Below are 20,422 nucleotides of genomic sequence, written 5' to 3'. Positions count from 1 at the left end.
GAAGAGTTTCTAATTGCTTGATATTGTGAATCACTTAGATCGCAAATTATCTTTAATGCAAGGGCCTCTTCTGCTTTCATCATAATTGGATTCGTTTTTGTTTCTTCAATAATTTTCCTGGCTAGAGCTGGATTTTTAACAGAATGTTTAATAACTTTTAAAAAGTCGGTCTTTTCTGGGCTTGATTTAGCCCTCAATTCAACAGTACAGGCAAGTTCTTCAGTACAATGGTCACCAATCAAACTAAAAAAATATTTTATATTTTTAGAAAAATGTACTCAATTAAATCAAATTAGCAACCAAAAACGTAGCATATAGATTTTAAGATACCTGGATACCTTTCTCCTTTTAGTTCTCTCCGAAATATCAGTCCATGGTGTAGCTAGTCTTCCTGGTCTTGATGTGGGAAGAGCAGGTATTGGGTACAGTTCAAACGCCAGCCATTCTTTATCGCGTTCCTCAAGTTAAGAGAAGGTTCTTCCGTGTTTTTCATATTTAATCTTGAGATTGGCAAGAAATGTTTTAATCTTCCCTTTTAAATCTTTAAAGCTATGAACATTCATATTCATCTTCACTTCTTCCTCTACCACAGAGCACAAGTTGGGATTATTAATTCCAACTTCCTTGATTTTATACAAAACATCAATTCTCGTCTCGTGTAGTTTTTCACATAAACACAATAATGTTATGAATAAAATTTTTCTTTTTTTAACTCAACGAGAACTGTCTCTTACAAATTCTAATCATGATTTATACTAAACTACATACCGCCAAAATTACTATTAAAACCCACATAAACATCCTGAAATATAAAAAAATTAGCAATTACACACCAAACCGAACAAACACATTTACAACAATTATCCACTTTAGTTATAAACCACTACACGTTATGTAACATTTAACATAATATAATCACATGTTAACAACATCTGTATTCAAAATTCAAGAAATACGGATGAAACACTTTTCCAGGCATGATGTGAACTCCCAAATACTATTGTTAAAAGAGGATGTATTACTAAATATTACGGTTATCGAAGCTTGGGAACATGAAGAACCCTAATATTGGCCCACTCCAACCCTTTGAGAGGGGGGACAGTATTTTAAACATAATTGTTTTCAAAATTTAAAATAAAATTAAACTTTATCAATAGAATTCAAATTTCATAAAAAAATTTTTGGGGTTAAGAAGTGACCACGTACAGTTTATAACCCGGTCATTGTGGGGGGGGGGGGGGGAATATTTTACACGGATTTTTATTTTTTATACTTATGCCCATAAATCCATTTCGGGCTAATTGGGGCAGCTGATTTTTTTTTTTTAGTTATCCATGATAATATCTTCTAGGATAAAAAAGTCATTTCAGGGTGGAACTCTGCGGAACTTTTGAGATATATGATTTTCAAAAACAATGTTTATCGGAAAATTTATATTTTCACCTAATATTTTAATTACTTATTTGGCTATATTCAATATTTTAGCTATATTCAATATTTTAAGTCTTTTACTTTTGAAAAAGATAAAAGAATGCCTTAATAAAGCTTTATGAATAAAAATAAAATAAAAAAATCATCTAAATGAGTAAAAAAAATAAAAAATCGCGAATTTTAAATAACAGTTCGCGAATTTTAGCGAACTTATTTCACCTTCTACTAGGTAGGAAAAAATGCTTCTCTGACTAGGGTAGTAGACATGAGAGAACCAAAATAAATAATTTTATTTTTTATCATTTTATATTTTTTCTAAGAAGTTGTAAAAAAAAATTAATGAAAATGGTATATTAAAAAAATTCCAGTTATGGCCACTTTTTGAGCTTTTCGCTTCATAGTGCTGGGTTTAGCAAAATTAACGCAAGATTTGAATTTGTTGCCATTTGTGCAGTAAAGTGTTGACAACCCAAAAAAAAACACATCAGCAGCATACAGTTTAGAGTTAGTAAAAATGGAGCGTTACAAGATAGAACAACGTGTCATCATTATTGAACAGTATTTCAAAAATAATGAAAGCTGGGCGGCTGCAGTTCAAAAATTTCATACAAAATATGTTCGGAATATTGTTTTAACTTCATCAACTCTGAAGAGATTAATTGAAAAATTTAGGGCGACTGGATCCGTTGGAGACGCCAAACACATTGGTCGTCTAAAAACAAGCCGTTCAAATATCAATATCGAAGCATTGCGTGAGAGGGTCGGTGACAAACTATGAACTTCAATTCGGCGTCATGGACAAGAATTGAAAATTTCAAGAAGTTCTCTACAGCGTATAGGGCAGAGTGGGGCACAGCTGAACAAAAATTGTTAAAATTTAATTTACTAAAATTTTTCTACTTGTAACTTTACTCCGAAGTGGAATACAAAGAATACTTTCTTTGGTAGGATTAAATTATATCCAAGAAAGATAAAAACAGTTCTATTTTGTAGGTGACATGCATTATAACAAAGCTCGCATAATTGGGCACAGTTGAAACAGGGATGGGGCACACTTGAACTTAGCATTTTCTACAATTTATTTCCATGACAAATTAGGCCCAGTAAAACAATAAAAATCTTGCTTGAATAGCCTTCTCCAATGCTTTTTTCTCCGGTGTGTTTGTGAGAATTCTGGTGGAACCTTTTTTTCTTCCGCCAATGGTCTTTCGTGGTGCTGCTTATTGAAAAAGCCTGATCTCAGCCGGACTGACGATCCCAGTAGGTGCAGACTGAACTGGAGGTGCCAACTGAACTGGTGTAGATGGTGCAGACTGAACTGCAGGTGCCAACTAAACTGATGAAGACGGTGCAGATTCAGCTTCAAATTCAATGTGCTGTGGTCTGCAGTATCAGGTCTGACTTCACAGCTGTTTCTGCTCTCTACAGGATTTTCTCTGTCTATTATATATGATGATAGAAACTCGTTGTTGTCAAAAATATCACAGTTATAAGGATAAATCCCTGACATTCTAAATCCAGAAGTAATGTTTGCAGCAGTAAATGCCAGTGGGAAAGCCTTTCCAACTAACTGTGATTTTATAGATAGTTATCGGCTGGCCTGGATGACTTGCCATATATCCTGCACAAGCCTTGTTGTAAAATCGTTTAAAGGGTCCATAGATGCACCTGTCAAAAGGCTGTGGTTTATGGCTAGAATTTGGCGGGAAAGTGAGAAGTACAACGCCACTGTCTTTAGCTAGATTTAGTGAAGCTATTGATATATGGCTTTCATGATTGTCCCTAATCAGCAGTATTGGTTCTTCTTTCGAACACTTGACATGTTTGATAAAGTATTCCATGTACAGTTCCCAGTTTTCAGCCGTCATCCACCCTGAAGGATGAGAAAGACGTAAACTTCCCGGGGAGCATTCTTTATCATTAGATTCTTAAAGTAAACACGTGGGAAGATGAATACTGGCGGTATGAAAATTCCAATTGCATTAACTTTGCAGCATACAGTAACGAGAGTATCTCGTTCTGCCGATGTTACTAGACCAACCTGTTTTGCTCCCCTTTCTGCAATGACCTTACCAGGTGAATGGACAGTTCTGACACCAGTTTCGTCGACATTAAAGATTTGATGAGGCTGGAACTTATGTCGCTGAAAGACGTCAATTAGATTGTCAAATAATGCACTAACATTTGCTCTGTTAAAACTAGTAGCTCGTGACAAACTTGTTGCTTGTGGTGATCGAAGGGACAAAGTCACATGACGACGCATAAACCCCATAGCCAGTCTTTGCAAGCGGTTTGTTCCAGTATCCAATTGTTTGGAACAACTTTGTTTTTTGCCTGTGCGAATAAATCAAATAAAAGAAAACAAAACATTAAAACTTAAAAAACAAACCAAAATGCTCCACTAGCATATGTCTCTCCTTCCTCAAGTTCATTTTTATCATTAAAACCTTTTCTGATTACAAAAATGTTTTTTTTTATTTCTTTTAACTCAATTCATTGTTTCCTATTTTTGGTGTATTAGCATTTAATGTTTTTGTAGCAAACCCATTTCTTTTCTTTGATCGTAATTTGTTAAATCTTTTTCAAAACCCATCTATAATATAATTACTACAGAAATGTCGTTTAACGTTGTTTCGTCATTAGTTACTAGGCTTTGAATTAGTTACTAGGCTTTGGTAGAGCGCGTTCTTCAAATGCACGCGGCCATTGCAGAAAGATCTTCTGAGCGAGTTAAAACTTTTTTCCTTTTGGAATTTAATTATTAGTTTAGATATATTACATAAAGAATCATCTTAATCAATTATATATCATTTTATAATTGAATTAAGTATATGAAATAGTTATATATACATTTTTATTAGATAAAGTAGAAAGGATTTTAATTTTTTAAACCGTTAATATTTTGTTAGTTTTAGTTTTTTTTTTAGTAGTTTTATTTTTATTATTTTAGTTATCAGAAGGAAAATAGGGGTATGGATGTTATTTAAAGTTATACTAATGCTGTTTCCATAAAATTGTTATTTTTACTTTGAAATTTCTGTGATGCTATTAACTATTTTTGTTGTTTTTTAGAAAATTTAGAAAAAAAAAATTAAAATTTTGTGCCGACACTGACAACGCATGTCACATGTTATTGTATGTAAAGGTTAAATGTTGTTATGAAGATTACAGTTCTTATGAGAAAAAAAAAAGGTAAAGAGAATTGTTTGTAAATATATATTTTGTATCTTTTTAAATTTTCTTGCGTCATTTTTAGAATTTTTGTTTGGACACGTTTATTGTTTGCATATATGCTTTTTTGATATGTATGTGTGTGTGGTAATAAGTGCTTTATAGTTGTTTTATCAATGTGTTTTTATAATAATGTAAAGTGTTTTTTTGCTGTTTGTGTATGTGTTAATATGTGTTACATAATTGTTTTAAAAAGGGGTTTAAATATGTATATAAGGTATTTATTTATTTTAGTATATATTAAACCTTATATACATATTTAAACACATTTATTGTGCTTATAGTTTGTACATATGTTTATATTATGTTCTTTCCGTGTTTTTAAAGTGCTGTGACTTGGTAAATATCTACCTGAAAATCAATTGTTGTATTTTAGAGAAGGAGCAGAACAAATGGCTTTAGATTGTGCAGCTCAACGTGATACGCATCTAACGGCATGGTTTAAGTTAAATACTGAAAATGAAAGAGCACATTGCTATTCTTATGTAGGCATTCCTTATCACTCTATATTTGATGATAAACATTGTAAATGGAAGGTTAGACAAAGGGGTGGTAATAAGGTGATAATAAGAATGTATAAAGTTAATCCAACTGGAGAATTGTTTTTTCTTAGACTGTTACTTTTGCAAGCAAAAGGAGCAACATCTTGGGAGGATGTGCATACTGTTAATGGTATTGTCCTTGAAACGTTTTGTGAAGCATGTGTTTTGAAAGGTCTGTTGCAAGATGACACTGAATGGCAGAATACTCTTTCTGAGACGGTTTTAACACATATGCCAAAGAAAATTAGACAGTTGTTTTCAATTATTTTGACCTTTTGTGAACCTGACAATCCTTTTCATCTCTGGAATACATACAAATTTTTTATGATGGAAGATTTCATTCACCACTCAGTCCCACTTCTAATAGCTGAACAAGCTACTCTTCATCAAATTGAAAAGATTATTAATCAAATGTGTTATATAAAACCATATTTGTTTATAGTTGTATATATGTTTAAATTATGTTGTTTCCATGTTTTCAAAGTGGTGTGATTTGGCATTATGTTGAGCAAGATTGATAACCTTGCCAGCCAAGCGATGTACTTATAGCAGAGTTGTGACTTGGCAGCATTTAGTGCCAGGCAGAGTTACTGCTTTGGAGCTAGGTTGTGTTGTCTAGCCTTTTTTAATTATTCTCAAAAAAAAATATAATAATGTCTGTTAATGTTTAGCGTAATGTGTATGAGAGTATGCAACCTTGATCTTTAAATCTAGGGTGTTTTCATGTCCTAAATTTGAAGTAATTTAATAACTAATATTGAACATAAAAACAAATATACTTTTATGTATTTATATGTTTAGTAAAAAGATAAATATAGTTAACTTTAAATTGGTTTTCTAATTTTACCTTTCATATTTTAATTTGGTTTGTTATCTTCACTGGATTTTAGGATCAAGGATGTAAATATTCTATTGTTATGTGTTATTGTTGTGATGTTTTGTGTTGGTATTCATTTTTAACAATAGACACCTTCATGTTGGTGACTATTGTAAAAAATGAATAATAGGTTTTTTCATTATTGGTACTTACTGCTTTTATTTATTTACTGAAAGCCAAGACAACATTAAGCTAAAAATGCAAGTTATATCTTAAATTGCATTATATATATATATATATATATATATATATATATATATATATATATATATATATATATATATATATATATATATATATATATATATACTTCTAAGAGCGCTATTAGGTCTACATGGTAAAGAAACCGCGTTAAGGGCGACACTGTGTTTTAGCTAAAATATTCATTAAATTTTAATTTTGGCCTATTAACGTCTTTGTTTATAGCTTTTATGTAAACTTGATATAAAAAAAAAGTTTTAATAATATTTTCTAAAAACTTCGTGTAGCCCTTAATTTTTCTGATTTTTTTATGTAGACCTTAATAAAAAATATCTTTAAAAGCTATACTAGGACTACACGTATATAAAAGTTTGTTTTAATGCGTCGCATGTTTCCGACTGCAAAACAACTTCCTTTATAAAATTAATTAATAAGAATTAATGAAACCGCATTTTTTTGATTTTTTTTGTTTGTTTGGTTATTATCAAAAGAATTACTAAATAAAAAAAAATAGATAAATAAATACACGGAATTGTCTGATTATGTTAATGTTGTCTCTTGGTCGATATTTTTTGCAAAAAAAAAAAAGTAAAAAAATGTTATACGACTCATTATTTATAAACCTTCATAACTTTTATACACTTTGTTTATACTGTTTGGAATAAATTAATTTTTTTTTAAAGTTTGAAAACAGTTCTGCAAACAGTAAATGGACGTCAATAAACACGAAGCCGTAAGTAGGTTATTTTTTTCTTAAATTGCTTGAATGTTCATCGTACGAGAAAAAAATTGTCTCGAAAGTATTTCTGAAAGTTATATCTTTACTCGATTAAAATTGAATATCTTTATAATATCTTAATCAGTTTTATTTATTTATTTATTTAGGCAACATGTAAAAAGTAAAAAGTAAAAAAAAAATTTTTGATGTTAGGAAAGGATAGCATTTAAGATGATCATTGAAATATATGATGATGAAAAGAAGAAGAGAAAGAAAAAAATTAAAACAATAAATAGATAATAGCTTTCAAAATTTGAATACGTGCTCATTTTACCCTAGTTGTGGAATTAAACGGTGGTGTAGATTATGGCTGTTAGTGCTGTAGTCTCTTCGAAACCCCTCTGTGACACGATTATGGGCCTGAGGACATATATGTATTACAAAGCACAGATGTTTTTCTTTTTCCCCATCTCATCCCCTACAATTTATTATTAGCATAAAATTTAGTGTAAAAAAAATTTTTGTGTATATGATTTCGTAAATCTTCTTTGTTAGCAGTAATACAGTGAAGGAAGTTTTTGTTTGGAAAATGCGTACATATTTAAAATAACAACAACTTATCCTAAAGTTCGCGTGGCATAGTGGATGGTTCTAATTCTGATCAAACCGCGTTTAAGGTTCGAATTAAACCTGCGTTATACAAAAATGTTTCTTTTGGGTTATATAAATTTTAAATTCTTTTAACCGCGCTCATTAAACTTTAGTACGTGTTAACATTGTAAAAAGACAAGCATATATAAAACAATCCGGTGTTTTGTTGTGTATGTTTGTCAACTATGCATAGCAGTTAAACTTATTCATCTCCGTGAGTCTAGACATCTCCCCAAAAACATTTTTACTATTTCTAATCTTAAAACTTATTTTATTTCTTCCGAGAGGCAGCTACTCCTCGGTCTCAACTAGTATATGCAAATACAAAGGAAATAGAATTTCTGATATTATGAAATGATGTTTAAGAAAATCATAGGATAATGACGATAAGAGGTAAAAGAGAAAGAAAACAGTTTACTGCAATAATTAAAAAATGTTTAAACACAATTTGGGATGTTTTTAAAAATGAGCAAATAGCTTATGTTGCAGTCAGTTTTAGTTTTCTTTTAAATGTTGTTCAAATTCTGGCATGTTTGAAAAAATGTAAAAATTATCACCAACATGCAAAATTTTACTTTTAAATAGATAAAGTTCGCTTCTAATCTTAAATTTAAATTTAATAAAGAAATATTTTCACTCAAAGGACGATTTCCTAATTAGAAAATTATTTTACGGATAGATGTGTAAAGTTAAAAAAGTTGCACTAAGTTTTATAACTTAGGTCAATTAATGAATTATTATGATATTACATTTGAATTTTACTTTGTGTCACAAGTCATGAAAGATTACCAAGTAATGGAAAAGGAGCCATTATCAAAAGATTAATAGAAAAAGTTTAAAGCGACCATGTAAAAAAACAATAGCATGTCAGCTTTCTTTTTTGAATCTTGATCAAAAATTTTTATTTTGTCATTTTGAAAAAAATTTAAGCCAATTAGCAAAACACTTTGTTTGCATAAGCCTACATAAATTTGAAATCGTTTGACTTAGAAATTAAAAATTAGAAGAACAAGTTTTTATTTGAGGAAAAAGGTACGTGGCACGAAAAAAAAAACTTGAATATGAAAATTAAGTTTTTTATGAGCCCGACTTTTAATATCTAACGAATTTTAAAATCCGCCACCAGATTTGTAGGCTTTTTGTAACAACTTTTATGCTTCAAAAACATCTTTCCCTATTACAAGAAAACGACCTCTCCGTTCAAATGTTTAAAAAATTTCGGTTGCCGTGAAATAAAAAACAAAGTTCTTTGAGAACTTTTATAATAAATTCAACAGCATTACAAGGAAAGAAATTAGCACGATGCGATAATCTTTGACGCGCTTTTGTTTGTTAGCAGTTCAAGTTAATACACATATTTTCCAATTCTGATTATTTGCTGCTGTAGCATTAATTAAAGCATCTGTTAGACAAAGGCAAAGTGTTAAAGCAAATCTAGGTGACTAAACTCAAATACAAGCAAGTAATTCATTTTTAGGATCCCTAATAGAATCAAAAATCGCAAGAAAGGAAAAATAACTATGATTATAAAATGTTAATATCTTTTAAACGTTCTTTCTTTTTATTTAAACTTTTCATTCGTTCATTTGTAAGTTTGGTTCGAGCTGTTTTATATGGAATTTCCTTCAAAAAGTCTTCCAAAAACTCAAGCAACTCTTGTTTACCTAAAAAAAAAAATAAGTTAGAGATCTTCTTTGCTAGCACATCCAAATAAAAAAACAGTTAGTGTTCTAAATCTTTTTTTTTTCATGATGTAGTTTGAAATATTGCCTTTTTATATCTCTTATTTGTTTGTTTTATATTTTTTATTAGTTAAGCAGAAATTAAGATTATCAATAATTATTTATAAATGTATATCTATAATTTATATAGAACTATGGTTTTAAAATATTTATTTGTTATTTTTTATGCTCATGATTATGTTTCAGATTGTAAAACATAATCAAAAGCATAGTTCTTAGCGTAAAAGATTTCATAGTTTTTAAAAATGGAGATTACTTGGCATTTTGTTGTCATCAATGCAACTTTGAAATTTGTCCAGCAGTATTTTTTCATCTCTTTGCACCCAAACATGATACTCTTTTTCTAAAAAATAAAAAGAAAAAAATGATAATAATAATTAGAGCATATTTGTGCAAAATAAAAAAGAAATATTTTTCAAAAAAAAGATACACACACATATATATATGTATTTATACTCTACACCACTATCATGTTTACATGATACTTGTGTAGAGTATATATATAACTATTAGGAGAAGTTTAGTCATGTTAAATCTGGTTTATTTGTTATGACTTTTTTAAAATGTTTAATATATTTTAATTTTTTCATTTATTCTGTATGTTTTGTTTTTGTTTTTTTTATTTTAGCAAATAAAAATGTGATGAATAACACTGGAGCGCCATGTGTCTTGAGGTATTTCTCTTTTATTTCAGTCATTTGTTTTTTTGTTTTGTTTTGTTTTGTTTGTTTAATCTTTAAAAAGCTTTAAAATGTTTTAAAAAGCTTTAAAATTTTTTTTTTTTTTCTAAGCCAATAATTGTTGGCTGCCAAATTTTATAGAAACATTATTTATTATAAATATGATTCTCTAGTTTACAGATAGTTTTATTTATATCTCAGAAACATTCAAACAGTTAACCATTTCAAAAAAACTAATTAAAAATTATATTTGTTACTAAATAATTAGATACCTGCCAAATCTTTTTGTGGTTCTTCCACTTTTTGTCTCTTTTTGTTTCTTTTCACAATTTCTAAGAGAACAAATGATACAAGTTACAAAAAATAAATAATAAACAATACTAAAATCTGACAGTCAAATTAAGAACAGTGTTTAGAATTTTGAATGTAGATCATTCAGTTACACTGAGGTAATTTTTGACCTTTTACTTGATTTCAAAAGGTAGCTTAAATTTAAATAAGAATGCGAAACTTTTGAAACAAAGTACTTTTATTTATTAAAAGCTGAATTAAATGAAAAAGTTTTAGCCAAAATATAAGATAAAATTTATGGGATATTATGGAAACTAAAGTAAAAACAGTAAATTTAGAAACATTAGAACAGCTCTTAAATGCTTAAATTTCTGCATAAGTTTGGACTTTTTGTGCAAATTTATGCAAAAAGACTTTTTCTTATATTATTAAGAAAACATAAAATACTTTACCACAAATTTAACAAAAACTGTAACTACCTTTTTGACTTTCAGCTGATGAATCTGCATAAGCTTTATCTATGTCATTTTTAGGTTCAACATCAGCTTTGTTAGATACAAGATTAATAGTTTGAGGGAAACTTGAGCTCTCATTAAGTGTCTTGGAACAACTTCCATCTTTTTAAGAAAATAAAATCAAAAAGATATAAGTTTTTAAAATTTTTTTTTTTTCTAGTTTTTTCTAAGAGCTGAGCTTAAGTGCTCTTTTTCCTACATCAAACATCTGTATGATAAATTCTCAAATTATAATAAAAAGTTAAACCTACTTGAATCAAAATTAAGAAGATGTCTTCCAACTTTAGTTATCTCCATCAAGGCAAGTGGTACTTGGTAGGTGTTTTCATTTATTTCTTTTGAATGGCCCATATGCTTAAAAAATACTGCTCTATCCTTTTCAGGTAAATCAAGGGCAGAAAATAATGTACTCACTCTATGTCGATTTGTAGTGGCTTTCAAGTTTTCTGGTTTTTTTAAATTTAATTTTTGAATGACACTATGAACAGCATTCCAACCAGATGTATGTCCTTCAGAATTTCTTGTACATGCAAATAAAAACTTATTTCCTTCTGGTATATTTACCTCTCTTCTTATATCGCTATTAGCTATAATTTTTAATGCTGGAAGGGTATCTGGAGGAATAAGAACAGGAACTAGATGATTGTTTCCTTTTCCAGACATAAAAGTTATTTTTAAAGTTTCAACTAGCTTTTGATCAATCTCATCTAGATCAAGCAAGTGTTGTTTGTCTATCCATGTGTTTTCAATAGCTTGTTGGTATTCATCAAGATGAAGCCTGGCTGGTTCACCACCTTATATGTAAAATGCAAATATAAAATTTAAAGTTTGTTTTATATAACTACTTTTATAAAAAAAAAAAAGCTTCAAAATTTTAATTTTTTTTAATTAGATTATCCTTTTATTTGTTTTTCTAATATATATCACATTTTGTATATATAAACACTAAATATAATATTAAGACATTTGAATAAGGGCAATAATGATAATAATAGTTATCATTATTGTCCTTAGTAGTAATAATGATGATAATAATAATAGTAATGATAATAACAATAAGAATAACAATAATAATAATAATAATAATAACAATAATAATAATAATAATAATAATAATAACAATAATAATAATAATAATAATAATAATAATAATAATAATAATAATAATAATAATAATAATAATAATAATAATAATAACAATAATAAAATAATAATAATAATAATAATAACAATAATAATAAAATAATATTAATAATAATAATAACAATAATAACAATAATAGTAGTAATAATAGTATCGATAAAAATAATAATAATAATAATAATAATAATAATAATAATAATAATAATAATAATAATAATAATAATAATAATAATAATAACAAAAATAATACTAATAATAATAATAGTAATAATAGTAATAATAAAGATAATAATAATAGTAATAATAATAAATAGTAATATTAAAAATAATATTATTAAATAAAATATATAAAGTTATAATGATATTATTAAATAAAATACATTAAAAGTAAAATAATAATAATAATAATAATTATTACTACTACTGTTATTATTATTATAAAAGTAAAAAAAAAAAAAGATATTTATTGACACTTAGCCTTTATATTTTTGCCATATATTTATAATAATGATCTACCATTTCATATGTTTAATATACTAGGTTTGTTTAGTTTACCAATATAATTAATTATTTGTATTATTTAAATCTGTTAATATTCTATTCAAAGAACAATTTTACTTTAATCAAAGAAAAATCTCAAATACTGTTTTATGAGGATTCTTGTTTTTTTTTTTTTTTATTTTTTATTTTTTAGCAGAAACTATTGATTTATTAATCATGTGTTATAATTCTTGACCTTGTTATATCACTTAAAAAGTAGGCATAGATTTTAAAAAAAGATCTTGTATACAAATAACATAAAAAATGAAGTAAACAGATTTTAAAGCCACAAAGTTTGTGAGAACAACAAGCTTTTATGTCAATCTCACAAATATTAGTTGAAAACCTTTATGTTTTACAAAATATCTTTTATAGTAAAAAACCACAAGGTTATGTTGCTAAATTAACACTATTTAAAATTACATTAACATCAGTTACAAGCTCTAATTTTTTTTTTCTTAAGCTTAGATAAAATTGTATTTGTAATTATAACAAACTAAGATTATGCAAGTTATATGGAAGTAGTTCATCCTGAAATGATATGATGTTAATAGCTGATATTATTTTAGAATTTGTTAAATAGTATAAAAACAATAGTTGTAATTCCATACCTCTTCTAGCATTTAGCAATGTAAGTCTTGCACATGCGCAATCCCGAAGCTCAACAAAACATTCAGAGTCAAACCATTGGTAGGAATCTTTTGCTAAATCTGCCATTTTTGTAATTACAAAATTGCGAAAAGCAATCACATCTTCTTCAACTGGAAGTTCAGATGGTTTACGAGATTTTACGTTTTTGTTTTTATTTAGTTGGTAAGTGGCATCTCCAAAGATAAAGTCCTCCCACATTTCTAAAACACTAACAAACTTGTCAGTTTCACTAGCATCATTGTCATTTGCTTCTGATAAATATAATGCTTTAAGAACTTTTGCAGCACGTTTTATTAAATAAAATAAATTTTGTTTTAAACCAGCTTTGATGCCTGAATCTGCCTTTTTTGTAAAAATATCTATTGCTTCTCTTAAGGCAAAGAAGTTAGAGCGCAAAAACATACTACTAGAATCATTACTTTGTGTTGGTAAGTTTTTGCAGTGTAAAAATAGGTTGTAAAGATGTGCCAATTGTCTCATGGCGTTTCTGACAGAGCTTCTTGCTTCCATAACTTTATCAAGTTTCCTCTTTTCTTTATCATAAAAGACTGAACCAATTTTAAGAATTGTTATGTCTTTTAGGCAAATCTGACCAATTTTATCTGTTCGAAAATGTGATAAAATGTTTTTTTTAAATTCATCACTTAATCTTGCTTCTTCAGGTAATCTTAGAAGCCCCACTGGAACAGGAAGAACTTTTTGACATGAGTGTTTTTGACACGACTTCACATGATTGTGCCAGAATCATTTTGAAACAAACACAAGGCATTGACTGCAATAACTAATTTCCTTATATTTTTGAGCCTCTCGTTCTCTTTCATATTTTGGTTCCGCTTTTCCAGCTTCAGCTACATTGACTTCCAAAATCCCTTTTCTTTTAAACATTCCAAAAGCTTCATCTCTTTCTTTTTTTGATTTAATTGATGATGCAACTTCAACTTCTGGATGACTTTTGTGCATAAGCTTTATGTGTCTTGTTAAATATGATGTAAACTTTTTACAAAAAATGCAAAATCGATGTGGCTTCTTTTTTCTTACATTCTAAAGTTTAGAATTTTAAATTTCAATTTCTGAAAATTTTGGGATTTAACTTTATTCAGATTGATTTATAAATTGTTTAAAAAAAATGTATTTTTCAAAGGTACCTTAACTTTTTTAGGCATTTCTTCATCAGGCAATTTTGGTTGGCTGTTTTGACCTACCTAGAATATTTAACAATAGTATGAAGTAAGAGATGTTTTCTTTTTTAATAGTTTTTCTTGATTTTATTTCATATAATGCTAAGAAAGATTTAATATGTTTAGTATAAAATCAGTGTTTTTCTTAGTTTTTAAAATGTTAAGTATTTAAAATATTTTTTATTAAAAAGTCAACTTAATTTTTACCTGAGATTTGCCTGTCACATCATCTATCATAAAAGTGCTTGAAGCTATTTTGGCATTTTTAATATCGGATATCTGCAAAGAAATGTGATTAAGATATTTGCTACATTAATCAAAAATAAATCAAACAGCAATAAACTTAACTTGATTTTGATCACTTTAAACATGGAAAAGTTATTCATAATCAAATAACATTTAAAAAATTAAATTAAATAACACATTTTGTGTATTTAAAAAAACATTTTGTGTATTTAAAATTGTTTTCAGCTTAACAAATAAAATAATAAATTTACCTCTAAAACTAAGTTGTAGTTAAGAGCTTCAAAATCAATGTCATCCTAAAAAATCATTAGCATTTTGTTTAAATCAAATCATATCATAAATGCAAAGTGGTAGTAAATTAAAGTTAAAACTTCACATACCTCACTGGAATCTGATCTTGATGTGCTTTCATTTTCTAGAGTATCAATTCTTTCTTCATCACAGGACTTTAAATTAAATTTTTAAAAATCTATATCATTTGTTGCACATAAAATATTTCCATTAAAGTTTGAAATGCTGAATATTTTTGCTCTCAAATGATCAATTAGTTTTAATCAATCTTCAAATATTAAAAAGCATGAATTTGTTTACAAAAGCAATATACCTGTGGAGTTTGGGGTAAAGACTCTTTTTCACTTTGATGTTCTTGGGTGATTGATGAAAAAATCTATTATAAATAAAATAAAAAGATGTTTCTTTTTTCTTTTTTTTTTTTTGATAATTGATAAAGTCACTAGCCAAAACCAATGATGAAAAAAGTATAATAACAATTGAAAAAGAAATAGAATTAACATAATCAAAGTAGAAATCAAATATCTTTTGAATTTTCATTATGAGTTTGAGTTGGCTTATAAATACTAGGTTTTAAAAAAATATTACTCCCTATATTTAAAATATCCTTACTTTATTAAGAATATTTTTAGGGTTAGAGTACATCAGATGAACCTTTAAGATTAAATACAAGAAGTAATATAATTAAAATAATGAATCTGCTATAAGTATGTTGCAAAACATGTGAAGGAAGTTTGTTTTTTTTGCCAAAAAAATTTTGCTTTTAAATAATAATATCATGTATGTTTGTTATATATTCATTTAGTCTTTTTTTAGAAATATTTACTTGAATATTGTCTTTTTCATCACAATCTGTAGCTGCCAATTTTGTGACTTTATTAAACTGTACATCACTTCTGACTTCTTTGTCTTTATCTAACTGTGCACTTTTCTCAACTGGTTCTATGCCATTTTTCGGTCTTTGTAATTTTTCAATCTAAATGTTTGTTGTTTTTTTTTTCAATAAAAAGAAAATGATCAATTTTCTCATATAAAATAAACACTTTTTGATTATACTTTTTTAGTAACAGGAGTGAATATAACATGAATATAAAAAAAATTTCAAAAATGTCTTGTTTTTTAAAATTGACTTTGAGATAACAAGAAAATAATGCTTCAAAATCAAAAATTAACTTTAGAACTAAAAAAATCAGTAAATTGTTCTCAAAAATAAATCTTTCTCACTTAAATTATTATTCATCCTTGTGAAGAAAAAAAAAAGTGTAATTTATGATAGCCCTAAAAACAGAACAGCTCTAACAATGTGAAAATGATTTTAGAGGTAGGGTGCAGCAAACTTTGTTTATTACAAAACAATTTATTTGGGTATTATTAAATCGTTGTGCACACAGTTATTATCTTATAAAGTGTGGATAAAATTTTTAAAAGGTTTTTTTACCTTTGATATTCTTTTTTGCTCTGTCTTCATTTGAAATTCCTGAGTTAAAAAAAGGTTTTTTAGTAACATTTTAAGTAAATCACCAGGGAATGCAAATAATTGGCAAAATATAAAAATAAGTAGTTAAAACTTGAGAAGAAAATAAAAAAAAACCTCAGCATGCCACTTTAGATTATCAACTCCATAAAAGTAGAGAATTTCATCACCAACACAAATGTCTTTCAAAGCAAATAAACATAAATGAGGAACATCACAATGCAAAATCTTTTTCATGTATGCATTTGCAAAGTATTTTGAGTCATTAACATAGCGTCCTAAGTATTCATTGTATGGAGTTGCATCAATGCTAAATAAAAATTTTTGTTTTAAAAGAATATCAATATAAATAAAGAAAACATTATAAAATTTAGATGAATTTTAGAATAAAATTTAGTTTAGTACCAGTATTCAATATTTTTGTGTAAAAAGTCATAAACATAACTGCCAGCATTTGTTTCTTCGTATAACTTTTCTTTATTTTCCAGTGTGCTTTTTGCAACGAAATCCCCCCTATATTCTACTATGAATTCTCCTTTTTTTAAGCTTTTGCATGCAAACACTCCAAAACCTATACAAGTAAAACCATATTTGATATCTGTTATGTAATATTTCATTCTGATATTCTTTTTTTTACATTAGAAAGTTTGTAGAAATATATTTTCTGACAAGTTTTCTGACCTTTTGTTTGGTTAATAAATTCTCTTTTTAAATAACTTGGATCTTCCTTTAATGAAATATAGTGCTTTGCTGCCTCAATTGGAGAAAGTCGTTTTCTCTAAAATTATAATTTTTAATCACTGAGTTTCTCCTAAAAAATTGGCTTGCTATTTACAATATAAAAACATAGGACAGTCAAAATGTTGTTTTTTTTTCCCTCTGGATTTATATGAATAAAATTCTGCAGCAAAAGTAAATTTTAATATAAAGTTTATTATAATTATTGTAATATATATTTTAATTATTATAAATATTATAATGATAATTACTAAAGTCTAAGTTATATAAATGCTCTTTGTTGTTATCATTGTTGAGCTAGTAACCTAATGGGTTTGTTACCTGACATTTATTTACTATCTTCTCTTCATGATATGGCTGAATGCTACTTGATACCTATAATTGTATTTTTGAAATAGTTAGGAAGAAATTTGTGTGCTATTGAAGGGTTATTTTCAGAACTACTTCTTTAAAAGTGAATTACTCAAAAGTCTGTAGAAGTTGCAAGTTTTCTTGCTTGCATGTTCTATTTAAAAAAAAACAAACCTGCAATGTTGATGTATTTATGTCACATGCTTGAATTGGTGCACCCTAATTTAATATAAGTATTTATAATGAACTGTGTTAAATAACATTTGGAATATTGTACTACTCTTGTTACTCTCACATTGCATGAAATAAATTTTCAGAAGTTTTATTTTTAGCCTAGTATAAAGGTGGGCGTGGTAGTCAATTTTTAATGAATAGGTATGTGAGGATGCATATTAAAAAAACAACTTTTGAATTAAATAAATTACAAGTTTGCAATAAAAATGTTTGTTAATGCTATAGCTAAAACATGAAAGGTCACCTACCATGACAGATGTTATTATACTTGACACTGTTTCTCTCCACTAAAAAAATGTTTTTAATGAGCTTGTTATATATATCTTTAGTATATTTTTATATCTAAATTTCAAAGTGAAAGTGAAATTAAAGCTTTTCTGTTTTTTATTACCTCAGATATGGTTGGTCTAGCCGTTGGATTGTCTTGCCATGTAGTCTCGATCAGGTTAGTAACTTTAACCACATTAATTGTATTTTCCGTATATAAACCGGTAATGTGGCTTATGTTTGGTCGTTTTCCAGATTTGATTGCATCAAGCAAAAGTATATCTTTAAACAATGGTATAACACCATGCCATGCTGTGGAAAAACTGCTAAAAAGCTCGAATGCAGTTATTGCAAGAGCGTACATATCGGATTTTTTGTTTGGAGATTCCACCTCACAATTACACAGTTCAGGACTTGTGTAGGCAAGGGTCATTCCTTGATTGTTGGGCTTCGTCATATTACATGGAACTGTTGCTTTTATATCAACAAAGTCATCAAAGTCGCTGACTTTTAAAGTTACATTGTACTGATGCCCTGTCACTAAAATGTTTGAAAGCTTGATATCTCTATGAACTATATTGTGTTCGTGCAAATATTCAATTCCTTCTGACATTTGTAAAAGAAAATCTAATCTTTGTTGAAATAAAAAAATTTTCTCTTCATTTAGGAGATCAATGAGCTGAGACAGATTATTGACTTCCATTTGTTCAATATTAGTGGCGCATAATTCAAAAAACAAAGCGGTTGGCCTTACAGAATAACCTAGAAAGTTTACAACGTTTTTATGTTGTAGTTTTTTTAATTTTGTTGCAATTAGCATTGTTTTTCTTTGAGAAAATTGGGTTTTAATCAACTTCACGGCCGTTTGTTTGTTTCCTAAGCTATACTTGAAGACTGAAGCTGATGTTCCTTCACCTATTTTGGAAACCAAGTTTATAGGCATATCAAATACTTCATAGTTTTTTATGCAGTCCGTTTCAGCAACATCTTTTACAAGCTGTAATATAAATCAGTAATAATAACGTTTTAAGTTTAATTATGCTAAATTTATAAATTAGTGACGTAACAACTTATGATGAGATAATAGTAAATGCTGCACTGAATTTTTGAAAATATTAGTGATCCAAAACCTTTATTATCTTAGATTTTCTTGTCAGGTATTACCAGATTTATAATTACTCAGTTGATTATTAATCAGTTAAGTAATGTTAAAAATTTGATAAGTAAGTAATGAAATTTAATAATATCTGATTATCCAAGAAATTTTATCTATATAATAATACTATATTAAAAAGTAAATTTGCTTACCGTAGAACTCATTTTCAATAGTCCTCAGAACTTCGGAAAACAGTTAAAAATATTTCTAAATATAAAGTTTTAAGTTAATGTTGCTTTTGATGTGGCTTTTGATGTGATATAATTTTAAAGTAGAAAAAACATTAATTTCTCTACTTCTTAATGTAAAACCATGTTAAGCAGATGTTTAGTTGTTTATTATACTTTATTTTAATTTTGTTCACTGTACTAATAAACCAAGAGAGCGTGTTTATGACAGTAATGATAAATAAAATTTTTTGTTAGTTTTATTTATTTTTGTAAGTAATCCAGTCAACTACGTTAAATTACAGGTGAATAAAAGATTTTACATCTCTTTAAAAAATTTTCCAAAGTTTGAAACTTATAAGAAATTCAAATTATATGCCATGAAATTCGGTTTCCAAAGTTGCACATTACAGTAGCTAATGTAGAAATTAGGCAAAATTTATAATGAGATCCATAAACATTTTTTAAAAACTCAACAAGTGTTTTTTTTAACGCTCAAGCTTCAATGTTTAACTGAAATCCACGTCTATTTTTTATTATAAACACTTGTTTTTGAAAACATTTCCAATTATTTGAAAGATGATAGTAAATATAGAATAAACATAACTTAAAAATGGGTTTCATTTATAACCAGGTAATCTCAACTTGGGTTACCTTTATTACTGTTCTAAGATTCTTGATATTAAGTTACAGTAATTTTGAAATACTCTATAAAAAATCAAGAAACAATTCGCGAGGTTAGAATTATTTTGTTTTATCTCCCGTTTTAAAAGTTGGGAGAAAATGAGTTGTTAATTTTAGTTAGCAATAATAACTTTTAAAACACGCTTTATTTTACACATTTTTTTCTAAATAATTTGCTTAAACAAATTATTTAAAGCATAAGTTGTTGTTTTTTTTTTTTAAATTACAGCTAAAACTTTAAACAATTTTTACTTTAAGAAAAAATCAAAAACTTTCTCCCAACGTTTAAACATGGAGATAGAACAAAATTATTCTAACCTCGCGAATTGTCTAACACAAAACTTTTAAAAAATAAGAAATACCTTTCTATCACTTACTCTTCACAGTCTTCTTCGGTCACATATGCCTCATGATATGTCCTAA

General features: G+C 27.4%; 3 protein-coding genes and 1 pseudogene across 8 annotated transcripts in view; 1 reads left to right on the top strand and 3 right to left on the bottom strand.

Moving 5' to 3' along the window:
• Positions 1–18,844, top strand: part of LOC149889185 (uncharacterized) — a 123,098-nt gene extending 104,254 nt beyond the window's left edge. The window contains exons 3-11 of one of the 2 annotated variants that reach the window (XM_090086826.1): positions 4,382–4,401; positions 4,504–4,623; positions 5,039–5,147; positions 6,966–7,015; positions 7,168–9,089; positions 10,022–11,680; positions 13,183–14,440; positions 18,122–18,170; positions 18,660–18,844. In XM_090086826.1, coding sequence (XP_089942952.1) covers positions 4,559–4,623; positions 5,039–5,147; positions 6,966–7,015; positions 7,168–7,192 — 249 coding nt within the window. In that variant the 5' untranslated portion in view covers positions 4,382–4,401; positions 4,504–4,558 and the 3' untranslated portion in view covers positions 7,193–9,089; positions 10,022–11,680; positions 13,183–14,440; positions 18,122–18,170; positions 18,660–18,844. Of the gene's footprint in view, positions 1–4,381; positions 4,402–4,503; positions 4,624–5,038; positions 5,810–6,965; positions 7,016–7,167; positions 9,090–10,021; positions 11,681–13,182; positions 14,441–18,121; positions 18,171–18,659 lie in introns of those variants that run through there. The other variant, XM_090086825.1, reaches the window with a different exon arrangement.
• Positions 1,920–3,769, bottom strand: LOC149889187 (uncharacterized; annotated as a pseudogene).
• LOC149889186 (uncharacterized) lies at positions 9,117–13,723 on the bottom strand. Its single transcript, XM_090086824.1, has 6 exons — positions 13,174–13,723; positions 11,131–11,673; positions 10,844–10,981; positions 10,346–10,405; positions 9,650–9,736; positions 9,117–9,315 (listed from the first exon to the last, which is right to left on the bottom strand). Exons 1-6 carry the CDS (start codon positions 13,721–13,723, stop codon positions 9,176–9,178), a joined length of 1,518 nt encoding a protein of 505 aa, XP_089942950.1. The 3' UTR covers positions 9,117–9,175.
• LOC149889184 (uncharacterized) overlaps positions 13,958–20,422 on the bottom strand; it is a 12,676-nt gene continuing 6,211 nt past the window's right edge. For 3 of the 5 annotated variants that reach the window (XM_090086820.1, XM_090086818.1, XM_090086821.1), the window contains 17 exons: positions 20,362–20,422; positions 19,301–19,355; positions 18,117–18,989; positions 17,974–18,012; positions 17,666–17,710; positions 17,462–17,515; positions 17,084–17,180; positions 16,808–16,973; positions 16,520–16,712; positions 16,367–16,405; positions 15,755–15,904; positions 15,242–15,304; positions 15,018–15,083; positions 14,889–14,933; positions 14,599–14,670; positions 14,359–14,415; positions 13,958–14,254 (listed from right to left, as the gene is read on the bottom strand). The exon at positions 20,362–20,422 is cut by the window's right edge. In XM_090086820.1, the coding sequence (XP_089942946.1) occupies positions 13,958–14,254; positions 14,359–14,415; positions 14,599–14,670; positions 14,889–14,933; positions 15,018–15,083; positions 15,242–15,304; positions 15,755–15,904; positions 16,367–16,405; positions 16,520–16,712; positions 16,808–16,973; positions 17,084–17,180; positions 17,462–17,515; positions 17,666–17,710; positions 17,974–18,012; positions 18,117–18,989; positions 19,301–19,312 (2,268 nt within the window). In that variant the 5' untranslated portion in view covers positions 19,313–19,355; positions 20,362–20,422. Of the gene's footprint in view, positions 14,255–14,358; positions 14,416–14,598; positions 14,671–14,888; positions 14,934–15,017; positions 15,084–15,241; positions 15,305–15,754; positions 15,905–16,366; positions 16,406–16,519; positions 16,713–16,807; positions 16,974–17,083; positions 17,181–17,461; positions 17,516–17,665; positions 17,711–17,973; positions 18,013–18,116; positions 18,990–19,300 lie in introns of all 5 variants that reach the window. The other 2 variants (XM_090086822.1, XM_090086819.1) reach the window with 2 other exon arrangements.

Source organism: Hydra viridissima, unplaced genomic scaffold (genome assembly GCF_058129835.1).
Source record: "Hydra viridissima isolate aposymbiotic clone 2 unplaced genomic scaffold, HvirCarnegie_v1 scaffold_5, whole genome shotgun sequence".
Classification (NCBI taxonomy): domain Eukaryota; kingdom Metazoa; phylum Cnidaria; class Hydrozoa; order Anthoathecata; family Hydridae; genus Hydra; species Hydra viridissima.
Note: the sequence above shows the minus strand (reverse complement) of the source record. Positions and strands in the feature narration are given on the sequence as shown.

Coding starts and splice junctions, on each gene's coding strand:
- LOC149889186 (XM_090086824.1), bottom strand. CDS start 13,723: ATGGAAGCAAGAAGCTCTGTCAGAAACGCCATGAGACAATTGGCACAT. Junction 9,737..10,345: donor ACCACAAAAAGATTTGGCAG/GTATCTAATTAT, acceptor TTTATTTTTTAG/AAAAAGAGTATCATGTTTGG. Junction 9,316..9,649: donor TGATGACAACAAAATGCCAA/GTAATCTCCATT, acceptor TTTTTTTTTTAG/GTAAACAAGAGTTGCTTGAG.